This window comes from Halictus rubicundus, chromosome 8 (assembly GCF_050948215.1).
Source record: "Halictus rubicundus isolate RS-2024b chromosome 8, iyHalRubi1_principal, whole genome shotgun sequence".
NCBI lineage: Eukaryota > Metazoa > Arthropoda > Insecta > Hymenoptera > Halictidae > Halictus > Halictus rubicundus.
In genome coordinates this window covers 7,673,508-7,693,867 of record NC_135156.1, presented here as the reverse complement: position 1 = coordinate 7,693,867, position 20,360 = coordinate 7,673,508, and the positions used below count along the sequence as shown (strand labels likewise).

At 34.8% G+C, this 20,360-nt stretch overlaps 4 protein-coding genes and 1 long non-coding RNA gene across 13 annotated transcripts in view; 2 read left to right on the top strand and 3 right to left on the bottom strand.

The window, feature by feature from the left end:
• Tsp26a (Tetraspanin 26A) overlaps positions 1-1,753 on the bottom strand; it is a 30,621-nt gene extending 28,868 nt beyond the window's left edge. For all 8 annotated transcript variants that reach the window (XR_013082609.1, XM_076791389.1, XM_076791388.1 and 5 more), the window contains exon 1: positions 1,300-1,753. Coding sequence is in view for 7 of the 8 variants with exons in the window: in XM_076791389.1 (XP_076647504.1) it covers positions 1,300-1,389 (90 nt within the window). In the remaining variant the exon portion in view is untranslated. The remainder of the gene's footprint in view (positions 1-1,299) is intronic.
• Positions 1,754-3,513: 1,760 nt separating this feature from the next.
• LOC143356791 (superkiller complex protein 3) lies at positions 3,514-10,465 on the top strand. The gene is made up of 13 exons (XM_076792764.1): positions 3,514-4,225; positions 4,298-4,662; positions 4,809-5,227; positions 5,924-6,394; positions 6,751-6,905; positions 7,071-7,206; positions 7,294-7,667; positions 7,729-8,048; positions 8,169-8,465; positions 8,597-8,854; positions 8,945-9,328; positions 9,419-9,680; positions 10,087-10,465. Exons 1-13 carry the CDS (start codon positions 3,897-3,899, stop codon positions 10,241-10,243), a joined length of 3,927 nt encoding a protein of 1,308 aa, XP_076648879.1. The 5' UTR covers positions 3,514-3,896; the 3' UTR covers positions 10,244-10,465.
• A 1,139-nt stretch (positions 10,466-11,604) lies between these two features.
• LOC143356788 (uncharacterized) overlaps positions 11,605-20,360 on the bottom strand; it is a 43,136-nt gene continuing 34,380 nt past the window's right edge. The window contains exons 2-5 of one of the 2 annotated variants that reach the window (XM_076792760.1): positions 15,029-15,291; positions 14,235-14,564; positions 13,060-13,692; positions 11,605-12,753 (exon numbers count right to left, since the gene is read on the bottom strand). In XM_076792760.1, the coding sequence (XP_076648875.1) occupies positions 12,523-12,753; positions 13,060-13,692; positions 14,235-14,564; positions 15,029-15,271 (1,437 nt within the window). In that variant the 5' untranslated portion in view covers positions 15,272-15,291 and the 3' untranslated portion in view covers positions 11,605-12,522. The remainder of the gene's footprint in view (positions 12,754-13,059; positions 13,693-14,234; positions 14,565-15,028; positions 15,292-20,360) is intronic. The other variant, XM_076792761.1, reaches the window with a different exon arrangement.
• The window catches only part of LOC143356790 (uncharacterized), a 37,986-nt gene continuing 29,230 nt past the window's right edge, over positions 11,605-20,360 (bottom strand). Inside the window, exon 2 of the long non-coding RNA XR_013082730.1 lies at positions 11,605-12,022. This is a non-coding gene — a long non-coding RNA (uncharacterized LOC143356790). The remainder of the gene's footprint in view (positions 12,023-20,360) is intronic.
• On the top strand, positions 18,864-20,060 carry Def2 (defensin 2). The gene is made up of 2 exons (XM_076792598.1): positions 18,864-19,023; positions 19,596-20,060. The coding sequence occupies exons 1-2, from the start codon at positions 18,930-18,932 to the stop codon at positions 19,871-19,873; spliced, it is 372 nt and encodes a 123-aa protein (XP_076648713.1). The 5' UTR covers positions 18,864-18,929; the 3' UTR covers positions 19,874-20,060.

Here is a 20,360-nt window from a genome sequence, read left to right as displayed (position 1 = left end):
ACTAATTTTGAAAGTTGATTGGCTTTCATTTTCACCGAGGAAAACGGTTCACCCTTATCTCCGAATGGCAGAGAGTGTTCGGAGAAACTCTCAGCGCCAAAACACCACCCCATCCTGGCAAGATCGAGGCAGACAGTTTCGCGTTCGCTTTGAGGAAAGCAAATTTATGCCATAGCGTGGCCGGTTGCACTTATTGGGAACCGGTTCCGGCGGCAACTTTTCTGGCGAGGTACTTCAAACGGTGATAACTTCGACGAAGATCGTGGCATTGAAAAAACAGCCGTGTCGGCGCAGGAACCAATGACAAATATGCAAGGAACCAAATTACTGTGGGGGTACCAATTATTAAAAAAGAGATATGACATTTTTCCATTGAAATCAGTTAATATAGGGTAACGGACCCAATTACTGTGGGGGTACCACTTACTGTGCCTATATGAATTATACTTATTTTTAAAGCATAATGAATATCAAAAAAAGAGATATTAAATTTTTTCATTGAAATCAGTTCGTGTTATATATATCTCTATTTTAATACTCATTATGCTTTAAAAATAAGTATAATTAACATAGGCACAGTAATTGGGCCCCTTACACTATAGCTCCGTACACTCCAATCTAAAAGTTTCGAGCCGACACTGTTCGGAAATAACGCTACGAGGTATACAGACCGTGACGCACATGTGTGCATTGTGGTACTCACAATTGGAGCACTTTGCACCACAAACGAACTGCATTGCGGGTCATTAGCATTGTTTCACCTCGCGAGAATATTTGTTTTCATTACGCAAACCGCGAATGGATTCCGTTCAAGGTCACGTCAAGACCGGACAAAATTCTATCTCTAATTTTTAACTGAAAACACTGTTATTTATTCCACGCAACGTGGACATCCTTTTTTCCCCGAAGAATACCCATTCGTAACGGTAAAATCATATGCACATAGAATAAGATATGATTCATTGACTTCCGCCGCACTATCTGATTTCACATCGATAATTGTCACCTGATCCTGCACTCTCACTTTACATACTCTCTATAATAAATTTTATCAATACTAATACTTTATAACGTTATTTTCATTTCGTCGTAAATTATGGGGCTTTCTTCGAGGGTCTGTCCTTAGCGACACCTATCCTTTAACCGAAATAATAATTGCCAATGTATTTTTGTCATCTATCTTTCAATTTTCCATCCTGAGAAGGTCCTTTGACCGTTTATGTGTATATTCTACCGTATATGTGTAGATTGACTAAGAATCGAGTAAAAATTACAGTTAGAAAAATGATATATACTCACCCAAAACATGACATTAAATCCGAATATCACATACTTGAGGCAGCAGCTCACTTCACTGGTATCCCTTCTGTACTTCCGGACGGCAGGCATGGCTAAGACACATCTATCTATCGCTCGTGCGAATCATACGTGCACGCAACACACCCACAGAACCGAAAACCACCGTACACACAAGAACAGACAACGCTGGCCTCTCTTGGAGGCAAAGCCTATCACAGGTGCAACGACATAGCCACCGAAATTGAATTCTTTTTCCCCCTCCCCCCCACCCCCCGTGGCGTGTATGTACTCTTTTCGTTAGCGAGGACCGGCTCTGATACTCTGTTTCTCTCTGGTTGACTGACGGAGTCGATCAGCTGATCACAGTAACGCGTCGTTTCACAATTATAAGAACCGTCATTGTCACATCACAATGTATAAACACTACCCGTAGCTGGCTCGAGACTGGAGCGGGTCAGGCTTCAGGCTTCCCACTTACTCCCCTCTTCCCTCCCATCAAACCAAACTCGTTCGCATGCCCCACCATCGCTCGATGGTTCACCCTTCCACACTTCCTTCTCCCTCCCTCGATTGCCGATTTTCGTATCACTCTCGTGCTTCTTTCCCTTTCTATACCCGGTTCTTTTTATCTTACGTTGTACACCTTTCTCTCTCTCTCTCTCTCCTACCGAATTTCCTTGCGTTTATCATCCGTCTATTTCCCTTTACCAGCTCCACCTCGCACAAGCACTTTCTGTACCTCACTTAAAAAGCTCTGATAATACGTATTTCCCCGTGATTATGATGGTAGTGATTTTGGTAGATGCACATATCGATTTACGATTTTTAAGTTCAGTACCTTCATTTTCAGATTGAGACGAATCTATGATTCTCTATCAACACATTGACTGCCGAACAATCATCCCCAAAAAATCCTACAATATCAAAGTAACATAGTCATTGTACTCAAAAGCTGTCGAGCTCAAGCTGATCACAGAGATTCTACCTTGAACTCTATCGAATCATGCAAATTTCAATAAAACATGGTTCAGGTAACTATGTTACGAGTAAAATTAATTCTTAAAGATAAATGAAGAATTGTGTCACTCACATACGGCCGGCGCGGCAAGAATTTTAGGTGGGTTCCTACCACCCTCGTAATGAACAGTGACCCGATAGTGATCTTTCGATTTATACAAAGCTGTAAGGAATCTAATTTATCTTATTAATGTAATGCTAAAATTAACATATTTTTAACGACAAAAAATGATGCAATTCATATTTACAGTGAAGAAATTTTTCGTATATTATAGTTCGATAAACTTATAAAACGTGTCTGTTATTACCTTATTTCTAAATAAGGGACGGCATTTACAAATACTACTATACACACGTTGCATTTCTATATACGTATATAAACCACCAAAAATATTCAATTATTTTAACATTTATGCGATTAATTGTAATGTGCAGGGTGTAAGGTTAGATATAGTTAGTATTATAGGGAATGATTTTACAAATCTTTGTTTTCAAATCATAATAATTCAAGTCCACAAAAAAACAACGCGTAAGACAAATACCCATTTCTGTCCCTTACAGGGTTCATTGTTCACACTCTTTCTAACCGAGCTTACGCAGGCTACTACTGATGAGTTAGAAAAATAATGAATTAAAACATTCCTTCAAAAGCATAGTATCTATTGGATGGTACTTGTATTAAATTTGATTGCGTCAAAGAACTTTTCGAAGAAATGGAATAGCAGGGAGGAAATAACAATGCTCACGACCGAGGTTTTGGTGAATCTGATATGTATAGTGCTGCACCGAGCGGTCTATGTGAACCCTAATAACGTTTAGCATGGACCAGAACCCACGTAATTTCATCATAGACGAAACATAGGAATAGAGTGTCTACTCTTATACCTCGTCGGTGCTAAGACGCCAGTACCACTTCGGTATCGTACCCAATCTTACCGATATTTGATGCATTAGGTGTATTTGCAATAGATGCACTAAAGTTATGAATGAAAAGTAATGTGATATAATCCGTAATTTACTATAAACAATTCATACATTTTCATTGTATATTTTGATTGTAGTTATGTTACATTATTAAATATTAAGAAAGCTTACAAGTATTTCACATAAATCTGTGTATACCTACTTCAAATTTCCCTCTCTATGTTAGTTCCTGAGTCAATCACCTTCAATGTTTTCTGATGTAAATAACTAAATACGGACACTGATCTACATATATAAGAACACTGATGTGACATACATACATAGATTATATCAGATTATATTGGATTATATACAAACTGATACAAACCAATAACAGAGAATTCTTTGTTAATAATAACATAATAAGCAACGAAAAATTGATAATAAGCATTGTTAGCATTGAATTGTAGTTGAACAGTGAAGATATTCCTATAAAAATGTGTACTTCCGTGATTATTGTGCGTTATAATTGAAAGCTTGTATACCTTAGCAAAGAAGTATTTTGATGGTTACGTTCTCTTATTGCGTTTGCAATTACCAGAGATTAAGTTAGAAGCTAATTATTTTATGCTGTCTTCGCCGCGCTTCGTGTAATACGAACTTGTATTATTCTAAAAATGTCAGATGAAATAAAAGTAATTTTGAAGGAAGCTCGTCAGCTGTATCGAGAGAAAGAATATTCAACCGTGATTCAGAAATGTAAAAAAATATTAAGGAAAAATAAAAATCATTTTGATGCGCTTCTTTTGTTAGCTGCTGCGATGTTAGGTCTTGAAGAATATAAATTACAAGTACCTCTAGTACTGGAAAAGGCGATACAAGTCAAACCTGACAGTCCAATACCATGGCAGGGTTTGGTTACCTACTATGAAGACAATTTAGATAATAATGAGTCTCGTAACAAATTAATATCATCCTATTGCAAACTGTTGCAAATAGATACAAGGTATACAATTCTTCTACATGTTACAAATCTTAGTTTTCTCTTATAATTACATGTCTAATCTATTTTTTGCAGTAATAAGTTTTTTCATAATCTAGAAAAAATATTAGAGATTTCTTTACAAATAGACGATGACACGGTACTTGGCCAAAGCGTTGAAAGTTTATATGAATTACGAAAAAAATTGGATGATGAACAAATAAAGTCATTGAATATAACACTTGCAGAAATGTTAGTACATACTTGTAGTCGACTAAATAATTATCAAGATATGGCAGAAAGTATTCTGTCATCTGTTGTTAACGATACTGGAGCTTACAATCGAAAAATTTACTATGGGAAATATTTAAAAATATTATATGATAAATATAAATCAGACACTGTAATAAAAGAAGCTATAAACATGCATCAACAATTTCCTGATGATAAATTACCATTAGGTGAGTTTTGTCAATGTATTCTATTAAAATCTTATTGTATGTATATGTTTATACTACGAGCTTGCTACACACTTTAATTAGTAATTTCAATCGCATTTAAGCATTATAGGAAAATTAATGATACATGTAATTCCTTCTATTTACAGAATATATATGTCGTGTTTATTATGAAAACAATATTTTAAATTGTAACTCCTACGATGATGTTAATATAACACAATATTATGAATGTCTCATAACGTTGGATAAAGACTCGCACGATGCCGCTATTGCTCAAGCAGTGCATTTAAAAAAAACAAATGATCTGCTTATGGCACGACAAATATTGAAAAATGTACTTGCAATAAAACCACATTCGTTCTATGGTTGGATTATATTAAGTGAAATAAGTTTTCGACTATATTGTTGGGAGGACACAGAAAATGCCATGAAACAAGCCATGAAACTTCTAAACAATAAAATAAGCAATGAATCATTGTGTAAAATGCAATTAATACTGATAGAATCAATGAGCAGAAGTAACAATATTCAGAAGTGGAAAACTGCTCTACAAATTTGTGAAGATGTAAGGAATTTATTTCTTTACTTAAACATTACATGATAAATCATATAAGTGTAATCATTTATTATTTAAGGTACCTGTGGATAATGAAACATTTTCAATATTTAAAAGTGTTTTAGAGAAAGATAGGAAATAAAGTGTATGAGAAACATATTGAAGTAGAGTTTCCCATTTTCATTGGGATTTTTAATACTTAGAAGATCTGAATAGAAATGAATGAAATTTTAAAAATGTCAGCAGCACATTAGAGGAGCTTAGATCATTTTAAATTCCAATTAAATTAGTTCTTTTATCAAAATTTTTAAAACACAGTATTCCTTTCAAAGATTTAATAATATATTATAATAAATTGTTGGTCACCTGATGGTGGGGGGTTGAAGTATGTAATTATGCACAGCTAAGAATAATTGAGATTACCAAAAGTAAGTGCTATAGAACATTAATAAGGAATCTGTTGAATGCATATATGAATAGAAAGGAAACCCAGTATTTTAGCTTCTTCTCAGATATATAAATGATTTACAACTCTTTCTACTCTAACATTATGTCCACGCATATTTTCAATTAAGTTCATTTCTGTTGAAATAGATACCCATTACGTTGCTGAGCTTAAATCTAAAAAATAACTTCTAGCATACTCATTACATCTAGCTTATTATTATAATTTACTAAATTTACACTTTCGTTTTCCTTAATTAGCTTATAAATAGACATCCTTCTACGCAAGCAGACTTACTCTATGCACGTATCCACGTATTATTGGATGATCCTGATGTATCACTGACTATATTGCAACACTTGGAGTCAAACAATGATACGAAAATTCAAGCTACTATCATAAGAGCATTGTACTACAAACAGCAAAATCAGCTTGACTATGCGATAGAAGCTGTGAACTTGGCATTGGAACTGCCAGAAGCTTGGCTGCTTCTTGGTAGCATGCATTACGAAAGAGAACAGTACAATCACAGTTTAATGGCATTTTTAAATGGTGTTACTGCAGACCAATATAATTGGGAGTGTCTGGTTTATTTGGGACATTATTATCGTGAGCATGGTAATGATTTGGAACGTTCAAGAAGGTGTTATCTAAAAGCATTACAAATTAATCCAAATTCTGAAGAAGCTGGCATTGGTTTAAGTACTGTATACAGGCTTCTGAAAAATTATGTAAGTATAAATACCGTTCATGGCTGTAAAGAAGACAGCTGAGATGGCACAGAGGCAAGATGGGACCTTACCTTCTCACAATTTGATTCACTGACATTATCACTTCGACTAACAGCAAAATTATGTGTACTTAATAACCAATCAGACCTACATTCCTTCCAGCTGCTTTCTTTACAACAGGCAGTGCATTAGTAAACGATTTACGCTTTTACCGGTTTTAAGTTCCTGATTAAAATATAAGATATGAGTTGAATTGAAGTTTATCTTTTACAATTCTTAGGAAATGGGTCTATATCGCTTAATAAATAATATTTGTGATTAAGTATTTGAGCAAAAATAAAATTTATTTATTGCAGAGTGCAAACATACAACTATTGGAACGTTTGACTGCGGAAGATAATGGCCCTAAGTGGGCTTGGTTTCAACTTGGAAAGCAATATCTTGATCAAGAAGATGGATTGCAGGCTATTAAAGCATTCCAACGTGTTATTCGAGCTGATCCTAACAACAGGTGTGACTTATTTTATTTGTCAGGTTTGTGGGAAATAAATAAGTGGTGAATATTTGTAGCTTTGGAGTTAATTATTCATATCATAAATAAAACTTTCTATACAAACTTATCAAAATTCTTTGGAAATTACCTAGTATTTGTTTATTAGTTGATTTGTTTTTACAGCTACAATTGGGAAGCGTTAGGAGACGCTTATTTCATCCGCGGTGCTTATACGTCAGCGTTGAGATCTTATCAACGGGCATTAGAAATATGTCCTACTTTATTGTATTCCCTGACACAGCTTGCAACTATTAAATTAGTAAGTACTATTTACACACACTTATTTGACATAATTTAATATTTCTAAGCTATATTGGAAACTGTTATTATATACACTATTTCATAGATTCTGGAGCAGTACACTGATGCGAAGCATGATTTCGAGGAAATATTATTAATTAAACCGCAATACGTGTCTGCCTTGAAGGGATTGGCTGAAGTCTGTATAGCTTTGGCAAAGGAAAGTGCTACTAAACAATTTCTGGGGCGCGTGAATGATTATCTGCAACAAGCATTGAATAATTTATCTATAGCTATTGCCGAGCGCAACGACATGTCTTGCCTTTGGAAGTTGTTAGGCGATGTATGTTATAAAGTCGCGCTTCTACCAGAAAAGTACAATTTCTTGAATGTACCATCTAAACTAATCAAAAATGATGACAGTGAAGGTGTTGTGTGTTTGAAACGCAGAGACTTATTCTTATTGGCTACGAGGAACGTGTCTGTATGCTAGTAACATGACTTTGTTCACAACTACTTTTAATGAATACTATAATTACAGATGTTATTGCTGCGCGTTGTCTATTTCGCCGCAATCTGCTTCCTTATGGCATGATCTAGCATCCTGCTATCTAATGCAGTTACAGTTTGATCCAACGGTTGACCACAAGATACTTGCGAGTAAGTGTCTCGCGGTTGGAAAACACGCCGTTAAACTGAGTCCCTCAACGTGGTTACATTGGAACCTCTTAGGAGTCATTTGTATGTCACCGCACATAAAGAATTATGCGTTAGCACAACACTGTTATGTTATGGCAATCGACAGAGAATTGAACAATCCTGTGGTCTGGTGTAATTTAGGAACTTTATATCTACATATAGGTAAAGATGTCTCGAAAGAAGGATCATTACTTAATATTTTTAGTTTTAATGCTTTTTAAAGGAAAAATACAGATCTTTAATTTCCATAACACTTGTGACGCATAATATTTCTTATCTCAGGAGATTTGTATAAAGCAAATGAGGCTTACTCTCAAGCTCAGCGCGCAGATCCAGCATACATAAACAGCTGGATAGGACAAGCTATAATTGCAGAAACGATGGCAAGGAAAGAAGCTATTGACTTGTTTCGGCATTCCATACAACTTGGGTATCACAATGAAGCTGCACTTGGATATGCTCATTGGGTGCTCACTGTTCTTTTAACTACCGACATCGAGAAGGACTCTGTTTATACATATATAATAGAAAACATGCATGCTCTATTTGTCGCCTCAGACGTCATGACGTGGTATTTGGGTAAGCGTAACAACTAAAAATTCAATCTATATCAATCAAGGACACATAAAATTGTTATTGGAATAATGGAAATTTCGCTGCCTCTGTCCTACGAAACACAGTTTAATATATAATTTGCTGTTAACATATAGAATACCACCCTGAAGATTGTTATGCACGAAATGCATATGGATTACTCTTAGAGAGACAGAAACTCTATAGATCATCTGCTGAACAATTTGCTGTAGCTATACACACAAACGTTCCCGAAGAGAAGGATGTGGTCTGTTTAAATTTAGGTCGTGTTTTAATACAACTTAAAAAGTATTCAGAGGCTATAAAATTATTTGAGGCTGTTAGAGGAGCTAATTATAATTCGCAATGCCACTTAGCATTGTCTCTGTACAAAGGTTATGTTTCTTAATTTTTTTTTTTTGTCATGTTTCATGCAATCAAATTTAATCTCAGATTTCATTCAGATAAGATTTCTTTATTTTCAGCTGGGAAGTATGAAGAATCTTACAGTGCCTACGAAACAACACTCCAATCCTTCGCGAACACTGAAACAGAAAAAGCGTATACATTATGTGCTATGGCTGCCATAGCGTACACCTTCCAGGGAGTACACGATGCCAAAACGTTACTTTTCCAATGCATCCAAATTCAGCCGCAGGTTGTAACTAGTTTTCTGGCAGCTGCAGCATTAGGTATATTACACGGAGATTTAAACTTGACTACGTTGATTCTCAACGAATTGAAATCATACGAAAATCATCGAGATTATGGCCATCATGTCGCCAATTTGACAGCATACTTTCATCTAATAAAAAATGACGTAAAGAGCGCTGTTTCGACGCTATCTAAAGCAATTCTTAATTATCCTGGTATGTGATATATTCTCAATACAAAATTATTCATTCTCTTATCATTATTTTTAGAACACTTAATTAAATTTATTCAATTTTTAATTGCAGATGATGTAAGATATTGGATACAGTTACTTAGAATTTTATTGGAAATTGATATACATTCCTTTAGTAGATGTGCACAAAAAGCACTATTCCTCAACAGAAATATCGTAAATACAAATGCTGTACATGTGGCTTGTGCATCGTCGTTTAACTATTTTGTACAATCTTCATTATCAGATAGTGTTAGATCCGTACAGAAGCTTCTGTTCACTTACCCAGATTCCGTCGAAAGTTGGGCTACATTTATAGTAGCATGTTTGCCCAGGTACGTTTAAGATTATTTTTATAAACTGTTGGAATTATTTTACTCCAGCTGTTATATTGGTGCTGTATCTTCAGCTTATACTCTTATGTCCAACGATCTGGCTGCTCTTTCGGAAAAGAATTTATTTATGAACATATTCTAATATTAAGCATATGAACTTTTTTTTCGAAAAGTAATACTGTATAATTCAAAAAAGTTGTATATGCGTGAAACTATTATTAATCTGAGACTTTATATTAATCCACTTGAAATTTAAAGAAGCGAGCGCCACTTTTAAATGTTGAACATATTTTTAATATATTTCTATTGTAATATTGATCAGTTATATGAAAAATGTCAAATGGTTTAATTAAAGATATCAATTTTTGTGTAAATAATAATATAGAATCTTTAAAATTGTTGACAGGCCGTCAAACAAGAATATTAACTGCAACGCTGAGTGGCTTTCAGAATTCATATTGATAACACAACGAAACCATAAATGTACAGCTTCAATGGCCAAATGGTTAGAGGATAATAAAAGAAAACTGACACAGTATATTGATCTAAAGACTATGTCATAACTGTTATAAGCTTAACAGTATATATTTACAGCGGTGTATAGTATACAAGTACTTTGTGATAAGAACTATGATTTTTAATGATTTTAAATGACAAATCTATAATGTAACGAAATACTATATCACTGTGTATTTAATATGATCATTCAACTTATTGTAATTAATTTTAGAAATATTTTCATGTACAAAATACAAACAAAAATTGATTAAATGTTTTATAATTTATCACAACCTCTTCTAATTTTCAAAAACGTTAATTTTCAATTGTTTATTTCGCTTTTGTGGTAGTCCACATTTGTAGAAACGATGTTGGTTTATCAATGTTATATCGCATAAATGACAACACATGTAGGGTAACAGTCATTTTTAATGAAACATGTATATTTCGTAAGTCCAGTCTCCTTTTCAACATGTCTTATATCCATAAAATTGCCATAATCATTTGCACTTGTTCATTTTGTAGAATAATTTTAAAGACATTTTGAGGCAACATAAACATTACTTACATCCCGATGACCTACACAACAGATTTCTCTAATTCTACTACACAAATTAAGTCAGCGCATCATTATTAAAAGTACACGTCAATTCTTATACACACAATATATGCATATATGTATTCATATAATATATTACAATTATTTTTTTGACGAGCCCTTGACCAGCAAAGGCAAATAAATACACGTATTATATTTTTCTTCTAGTAACGTTAGGTATTCTTTTGATACAACAATGATATTATCCACGTCGAGTATTTAATTTTTATGAATATCGAAGTATGATAAAAACCATCATACTGACTGATCTAATTTTGTCGGATTGTCGTTAAATTGTCATTACGATTACTTTTAGTCTCTTCAACAATTAATAAGATTTTTATTTTGAATTTTACTTCTTCATAAAAAAGAGATTTCCTATAACAGAACACCATACAACATTTATTGTACGACATTGTTTAATTATATTTTGAAACTTCAGCCTTGAAGTTGAATACGTTGATACACACTCAAAAGTCACGCTTAGAAATTTGTTGCAAACAACGGAAATACTAATTCTCGTTTAATCATCATTTAACTGCGCCGTTTTAATTAAACTGGCGAAAAATTCAGTTCTCTTTAAGAAGAAAGTCAATTGCTTAGGAACAATTTTGAAAATGTTATGTGTCTCTGTGTAAATCGTATGAAATACGACATTTCGTATGTAACAACATTTATGTGGTAATACATTTATGTATGTATTAAAAGCTACATCCATTGAACCGGCTGTATTCATCAGGTCATCGATTTAATGACGTTACTGAAGTTTTCTTTTAGATTTAATTTTATCAAATCATGTTGGCCATATTTAAACATGTAATTAAACAAATAATTTTCCCAAGTTTAAAACTTTTAAGTTGAATAATAGTAATACGCGGAAAAGTTGTAGTAATATTTCATTGTATAAAAATTTAACATTTTTAAATTTTCATCCTAAATAAGGTACCTCAAAGAGTTCATACGATTTTATTGATTGTGCTAGGTTGTATTTTTTATTATTGTTTTGGAAAACTAGAAAAATTCGGATCGTATGTATTAGTTAAAAGAGTTACAATTCTGTATATTAAAAAAAAAAACATTTTAACTAATGTTCAGTTTTATTTCAAATAAGACACGTCATCTATGAGATGACCTGATGATAAAGATAAGTTTGCTGGCTGTTATTTAATCGTTTCTTTCGTACTTATTTAACTCTGATTTTACATTTGCCACTTCTCAAACAGTATAGGGTAAGGTGTGCCAATTACTGTGCCTATATTAATTATACTTATTTTTAAAGCATAATATATATGTTATATATCTCCTTTTTTTTAAATATTCATCATACTTTAAAAATAAATATAATTAATATGGGCACAGTAAATAGTAGTGATTGGATCCTGTTCCTTACCCTACATCAGAGAGAAAATAAGCACGTTGATCATCGAAATTTTCCTTAAACTTTGGATTCTATTTCCACAAAAAACACACAAGAAATATGTAGAATTTTTTTCGACTTCGAAAATTCGCGAGGACATGACGAATCATTTTTAGGACCTACATTCATTAGACCTTACTTTTGAGTTACCCTGTAGACTAACGAACAAAATGAAACTCAACAAATTCGATATGATAGAGAATCCCATTGAATTTTTACGATCAAAGTAACTATTTACAATACGATAAATTAGAATTAATGATCGGTAGATTAGTAATCGTTAGGTCGTGTTAGTCTTTCAATGAATTATTAATAAACGTATTTGCAGATTACTTAACGAATAGATCTTTTAGCGACGAACAGATCGATTGCTCGCAGGACTCGCTCTGTTCTTGCTGATCCTTTGCATTCCCTGAAAACCAACTGGTCACATTGCCGGCTTTTTGCTTGTTCGGCGATACCGATGGTTTCCCGGACGATCCAGACGCTTCTGCGTCACTTCCTTTCTGCGCTGTCAGTATCTTCTCGATTGCGGTGCCAAACACCTGGAAACCAACTTTCTATTTCAAACCATTACTAGTTCTATCACAAAGCTATGGATTGGCTTTACTAATTTATTCGAACTTTCGTATCAACTTCAATATCAAATATCTATATTCAAACGTATCAAATTCGGGAGACTTATTTCGTTTATAGGGAATGAGCGTGATGATTGCAGTGCCGCTGATAGAATGTGAATTATTGGCAGTGAAAATACATATACTGTTACTATTAATTTGATGCAAAAACCGTGGCAATATTGTTACATCAAAAGGTGCTCCGATTCTGTGGCAAAAATGTTCTGCGGAAGAAAGTTGTTTACAAACCTGAGGGTCCACTTTAGTGCCGCTGGTGTCGTCCCAGACGACTTTGTGTCTGAGATCTCCGAGAGGCGAGCTTTTCCCAAGCGTTTCCTTCATCGCTTTTATAACCTTCGATTTGTCGACTTTGAAGTTCAAGCTGGCCGCGAGCAGGCTCTCCGGTTTCTGTTTTTTCGACATTGGCTGATGCCTTTTAGCGAACCAATTGGACGGCGCCATGACAGAGGAGGCAGCCGCCTTCGAGGAACCAGCGAGCTTCTCCTTGGCCTCGTGGAGGATAGACACGTCGAAGCTATTCGAGCGAAAGCTTTTCAGACGATTTCGCTTCTGCTCGGTCGTCTTTCCAGACCAATTCGACTTGTTTTCTTCTCGTAAGCTTGAAGCGTCCTCTCCGCACCGGTTGATTTCTGTCGCCGAAGTCGCTAACGAGCTCAGGATCGATATTAGATCGGTGTTCGAGCAAACGATACCGGCTGTACCGGAACCAGACGCGCCCACGGTTCTTGGAATTTCCGAAGCTCGTCTTTGCAGAGGCGATGTCTTCTGGTACTGAGTGTATCGCTGAGAAGAACTATTACCTTCCAACGGCTGAATCTCGCACACCTGCTCTGTCGATGTTTTGTACATTTTCATACGAACCTGAAAATAGTTGTCTTACTTTAGGCAATGTCTATTGTTATCTTCACCGTTAGAAATATTAAAAAAATATATTAAAAGGTGTCTACTGCTTTATTATGCTATTCTTTATAACTTTTACGTAGAAGTAGGCAGTTTCTTATTTTATATTTGGGAACAAGGCAAAGGAGTTTATCAGTTAATTAATATTTTTCTGCAATATCGGAATATTTTCTGCCAGGGGTGTCATAGATTTCTTTCACTCTGCATTTTATAAATAATTTTCTTAATAAATCTGATTGCATATCGCTCGTTGTACTGTCTTTTTTTACTTTAAAATGAATTCCATAATATAATTCAACTATATCGCCACATCTAGCTATAATAACCTATTTCGAGTAATGTATTCTATTTTTCCACTGATTCAAGTAAAACCTCAAGTGTCCGGCGCTAGGACAGTACATACTGCCACTCTACATGAACCGCTTCCTCTGAATTGTTCTCGTAGGAGGGAATACTACCGACCCAGATTCGTCAATTGAAATACAATTGTGTACAATTCTCACCTTTCTCGGTTTAATTTCCGCGATATTGTCCATGATGTCTAGCTGAAGATTATGAGTGCTTCCACTGTTACTCGGTGGGCCAGATAAACCAGATTTCGAGTCGCGGCGACTAGGTAATATTCTAGTTGCTCCTCCTAGGGGAAAAGCAGCGATTGATTCCCGACGATTACGGCCAAATGGAGTCGTTGGCAATTTAGAGATTATTACGACGGAATGCCTTCTGCCGCCGCTGGCTTGCGGAGCTGGCGCTTGAGATAGTGTTGCCAGAAACGCAGCTTCTTTCGGCGATGGCCCTGATCCTTCCCCGCCACGCTCGCTCAATCGTCTCACCTGAACACACGAATTACTTTAGACAATACCTGTTCGCGTTAGCAATTTGAATATTTTAAATCTTATACGTTTCCGCTGTCTGTGACCTTGAATGACTTTGACTAATTGTAGTCACCGAATTCCTAACGAAAGGGACTTTCATCGTAGGTGTTTAAAAGGGGGTGGTCCCGCCAAAAAACAAAAAAAAAAGGTGACCTTGAGATCTCTAAAAGAATAACATAAAATCAAATATTTTTATGGCATCGTATGGCACCCACTTGACCCATTCAACTTTGTTCTTAGGACATTTGACGTGTCGTTAAAAACAACAAAGATAGATAGATAGTGCATGATATTAACGTATGAATCAATCTATGATTTTATGATACTGGAACGAATTTTCGAAGCTAATTACTGGCTCGAGTCTGTTTCGATTGCGTATTATCAGGCAGCGTAAATGTAGCGCGCAAAAGATTAGACAGTACCTGGGATGCGGTTATCCCGGAAGTACATTGCGGCGTCGGCAAAGAGTGTTTTCTGGTTTCCCTCCACGGATACAGCAGATCAGGGTTCAAGGATGGTAAATCTGGATCTAGAGATCGCGGTGGCGATTCGTTCTTGCATCGATCCGCTTCCTCTTCGCCTTGTGTGCTTTCCTCCACAATGATTTGTGGTTCACCAATGCTGCTTCCTGCGCTTAGGCACGAGCTGTTTGACTGCTTCCTCATTGTCCTTCAAAAATTATGTTCTGCGGACAGACAATACAATTATCAAAATAATAGCTATTACAGTTTAAATTGAATCGTTAGATCAATTATACATTAATCATTTCATTTATGATAATCAATATCGGATAAGCAGCGCTATTAATTTTGTACCATGAAATGTGACAACCTCGATAGAAATACATTTAGACTGAATTAAATAAACTCATTGTTCCTTTCAGCAAAATGAACGGATTTCCATTTAACGCCATTTTGATTTTCTTTCAAGTTCTATTATTTGACTAAAATATAATTTAATATATGCGCGAATTGTTTCGAAGATTTGTGAGGATTACCAGAGTTTATTCATAAAGAGGTCTTTCGAAATTTGTTTAAATATTTTCGTATAAATTTCGTATAAATATAATGTCCCTACTTTATTGTTTCTTTTATACTGACGAGAAAAGCGGTATTTAGATTGTGAGGCCTTTATGAAAAGTACAAATTTTCTGCTCTTATTGCAAATAAATGAGATTTCAGAAGTTTGTATGAATGTAGATATTTTTTACGAATAATTTATAAGAAACTGTAACTGAACAGGAGATTGCATTCTTTCTTACGAGTTACGAAGGACCAGAAGAAGGAAGATTAAGTAGCATGCAATCCTGAGATAGGAAAGTAGACAACAATTTCAATTTCCGTTCGTGTTTCTGGCGAAAGAATTTGTACTTTGTCGGCACGGTGTATGGCGTACCGGGAACTCGTGTTGGGAATCAATGGGAAAGTTTCTGAAAACGGACCTGTATCGATTGATACACATGTATTTCGGGCGCAATCTCGCTAGAATGTTCAGAATGCCAATTCCTGTTCTTGTTTATTTCCTCTCCTTTGTGAAAGAATAGGACAAAGTTCGATTCTGAATTTAACACTTCAAACGACCGAAGTTTTTGTTTGACACTTATTGAAACTACAAAAACGCATTCATGGATCTGTTATAATAAATATTGCAGGAAACCTAAATAAATGCAATGTTATCATTTTTAAATGGCAACGTTTACCAGTCACTTTTAGTGTTTGCCACGTTTCAGTTTTATTAATGTAAATGTACAGAGTGGACCGGTATTGATGGTAGAACACAGTTAGGCGATTCTACGTGAGAAAATAAGTCGAAAATATAGAATAAAATGTTCCCACTCGAAACTTCGTTCTCGAGAAAATTGAGTTTGACAGTGCAGCGAATGCGTTTGACGCGTCTGATCATGGCCAACCAATTCTACTTCCTGCATGTACCAAAGCACGCCAAAACAAAGCCTCAAACGAAAAACTCTTTACATTGGACTATTTCTAATCTGGTCCTATCAAATCTAACCACGATGCACTTCCTAAGCCTTCTTCCTGTTTCTTGGAAGTTTCATAGGTCGGAAGTGGAGAAGAATAAAAATATAGCGGATTCCTTAATTCGATATATAAGCGGCTGATCTTTACGGTGCAAGCATAATTCACTGCCAAACAAATTCAGAGCACTTCAAGCGACAAGTAACATTTCATTCAATCAAATATGAAGCTTTTCGCACTTCTTTGCGTTCTCGTTGCCATTTCCTACGCATCTGCTGCGAGTATACCACAATATGATGGACCATCCTACGAGTTGAGTAAGTAATAAAACTGCACGGCTACGTTAATAAAATTGGCTTAGAAGTAACAAGGAGAAAAGAAGAAGAAAACGCGAAGAAAACTCTTTTAGTGAAAAAGACGTGTTAACACGCAGTAAATGAACGTCATTACATCCATCTTGAAACAGATCGTCGTATCGAACAAATGTAACGAGGTATACAGGGTGTCCCAAAAATGTTGTACTTTCTTGAGATTATTTAAAGTAGCTTTCCTGAAGTTATTTAAAGTAGCTTTTTCAACAATATCTCATAATTTTGTAGGGCCACAAGGACATTTAAGACTTATTAACTTAAATAGACTTTATTAACGATAAAGGCAAAAGCAGTAATACAGTTAAAAAATTATTAATTAAAAAATTAATATGTTTGTTTTCTTATAATGTACAGAATGAGCAAGTTAGATCGATGAAATAGCGAAAAATATAAATGTAAAATTGAAAGGTCTAAATTTCCTCGATGTAAGGTGCAAAAGAACACTATTATATTTTAAACATTTATATGATGCAGAAGAGTAAACGGAGATTTATTTTTCTTTTTTCAGAGCGCATAAATGAACGTGATGCTGACGCTGACGCGTCAGAAAGATGACGCGTAGAAACCGAACGAGTCACGTGACGTAGATTATATTCATAAGATTTGTAAGATTTCATAAGATTTCATAAAATTTTTCATAAGATTTCACAAATTAATTATAATTGATTTATTCTTTAATTTTTGTATTATTAATTCGGTACTGTTTATTGTATGTAGTCACTTAAATTTAGATTTATTTTATTCTAAAATTGTTTTCATAATCCGAAGAGGAACACGTGTCCTTCCCCATTACATTTGATTAGTAATTCGATACAGTATTGTGGAACATTTTCAAAAATGTTCTTGAATACTTGAAAATAAAGAGAACGGTTCGAACACGGTACCAATAAAACAGGATCACATATTTTGTTTATCGATGTAATAAAAGTCATCAAACATTATAACAAACCGAATAGTATTTAATAAATAGAATCACGACGACATTAAATGATTATTCTAATTAGAGTTTTAAATTGATATTCTGCATACGTTATTTATTTACAACATATACGAAGATGTTACGTTGCATGATTTGTGTCTTCTCTAAAATGTATCATAAACCATGCTGCGTGACAGGTTATTTCTTCCACTGATGCACAAGTACTAAATAACGAAACAATACGCAATTGTAAATGCATATTTTCTTTCGGTAAAAATGCACTTTTATATTATCACATTATACATATTACAGACTTTCTATGATCGTATTCTATTTTATTTATGTATTATTATAGATAAGTACTCTTTTAAAAAGAAGAAGAGCCTGTTATGTTCAATACTTCTTTGGAGATTATTCATTAATACTGTTACGATTTTCATAGCATTTATTCCGTACAATTTATGGATTGCATATTATACTGTTAACTAAAAGCTGTTTTAATAAACGTTCCATAAGCATTTGTTTCCACGGAGTTTCTATTGTACATTTTTAAAAATACCTGTTCAATGAGAGCACTTTTTGAAGAAGTTCCTAACAATTAGACAAGCACAGATATTTTGTTAAACAAAACAGATAAATTCGAGCAGAATTTCTTAAAGAAACAGAGCCTTGGTTTATTCTACTTTAACCAAACAATATTATATTATATATTTTATATTATTATGTGTATATCTCTTCTTGCTAGTTTAGAAAATTCGACCCTGAAGAGGTGAAGAAACAAATGAAAGGTACCGAGGATTTTTAGATCCCTTTTCTAGAGAACTTTTTGCATTGAAATCTAATCAGGATATGTCAAATCTGACCACGATTAACTTCTGAAATTTTTTTCGCGTTTCCTGGAAGTTTTGCGGGTCGGAAGTGGAGAATAATCAAAGTGCTGCATTATCTCCGGATTTGGTGTAGTATATAAACAGCAGTCTTCACGACAGAGGCATCATTCGCTCCTAAAACATTTTGAAGTGCTGTTAGTGACCAGTAACATTTCATTCCAACAACTATGAAGCTTTTCGCATTTCTTTGCGTCTTCGTTACCATTGCCTACGCCTCTGCGGCGAGTATTCCTCAAGATGATGGACCGTCTTACCAACTGAGTAAGTAATAAAACTGCACGACTGTGTTAACAAAATTACCTTAAATGTGACAATAACAGTACCTTTTTTTAGTAAAGCAAGCGTGTTTTTACGCAGTAAATGAATTTTAGACAGTGGATTTCGTGCAATTATGACAAAACTGAGTAGGTGTAATTTAAAAACGATCAAAACATTAGAAAAATTTAAAAATACTGTTATATTCTTTTATTAACACATATCAAGAAAGAAAATAATTTTCTATTCCACTCCAGTTTGTAGCAATCCGCTGTCCAGTCATTAATGTTTTCTTGCAATAGTAATACTTTCCCTTGTGATTATTAAAAGTGATATATAATATTATATATTAACCGATTTTAATGAAAGAATTTAATATCTCTTTTTTAATATTCATTATGCTTTAAAAATAAGTATAATTAATGTAGTCACGGTAATTGATACGCCCACAGTAATTGGGTCCTGGTGAGGGATTTTAAATAAGTGGGTACTCGAGCACCCCGGTCACGAAACAGTGTAAAACTGTTCGGTTACGAACGTAACTCGCGGAAGAGTGCATGGAGAATTGTTCTTTTCAGAGAGCATAAGTGAACGCGATGCTGACCCTGACGCGTACGCTGATGCGATCTCCGATGCCGTGGCCTATGCTATTGCCGAAGCTGGTGGTCTTCCCGGCCCTAATGCTGTTGGGCTTCCGGACGACGATGTGAACAGCCGACCACGCAGATTCTCTTGCGACGTTCTCTCCTTCACGTCGAAATGGTTCAGCCCGAATCATGCAGCTTGCGCTACTAGATGCCTGTTTCAACGACGCAGAGGTGGCAGATGTCAAAACGGCGTCTGCATTTGCCGATAATAAACAATCACAGTCCCATCACAGTTCAATCACAAACGGCTACTTGTATTTGTCACGACCTTTTGTTTCTCGAGCGGATACTATACTTTTATTGTAACTTGTCTCGTCATTGACGTTCAACTTTATTTTCTATCGAAAGTCTCGCATTCACATATGCTGATAATTCAATAAAAATTCTTTAATCGAATCTCTGGTTTGTTCGTCCTTCTATATCCTAGACAGGTGCTCGATGTCCATTCCCGTCAATTATATTTTCATATGTCGATGTATGAAACGAATGCATATTTTATTTTTTGTTTATTGTCAGTGGGAATTTCCTATGAGATTTATTATATCACAGGATTTACATTTATATATATTTACAGTATCTGTTAATAATCCTTGTAACACTAATTTCGTACTGTTCGTTGCTTGCTTTCTTATAATTTGTACACAATTGTTTCGTTGCGAAACCATTTTTTCCCCATAAAAATTCCGCAGGCTTCAA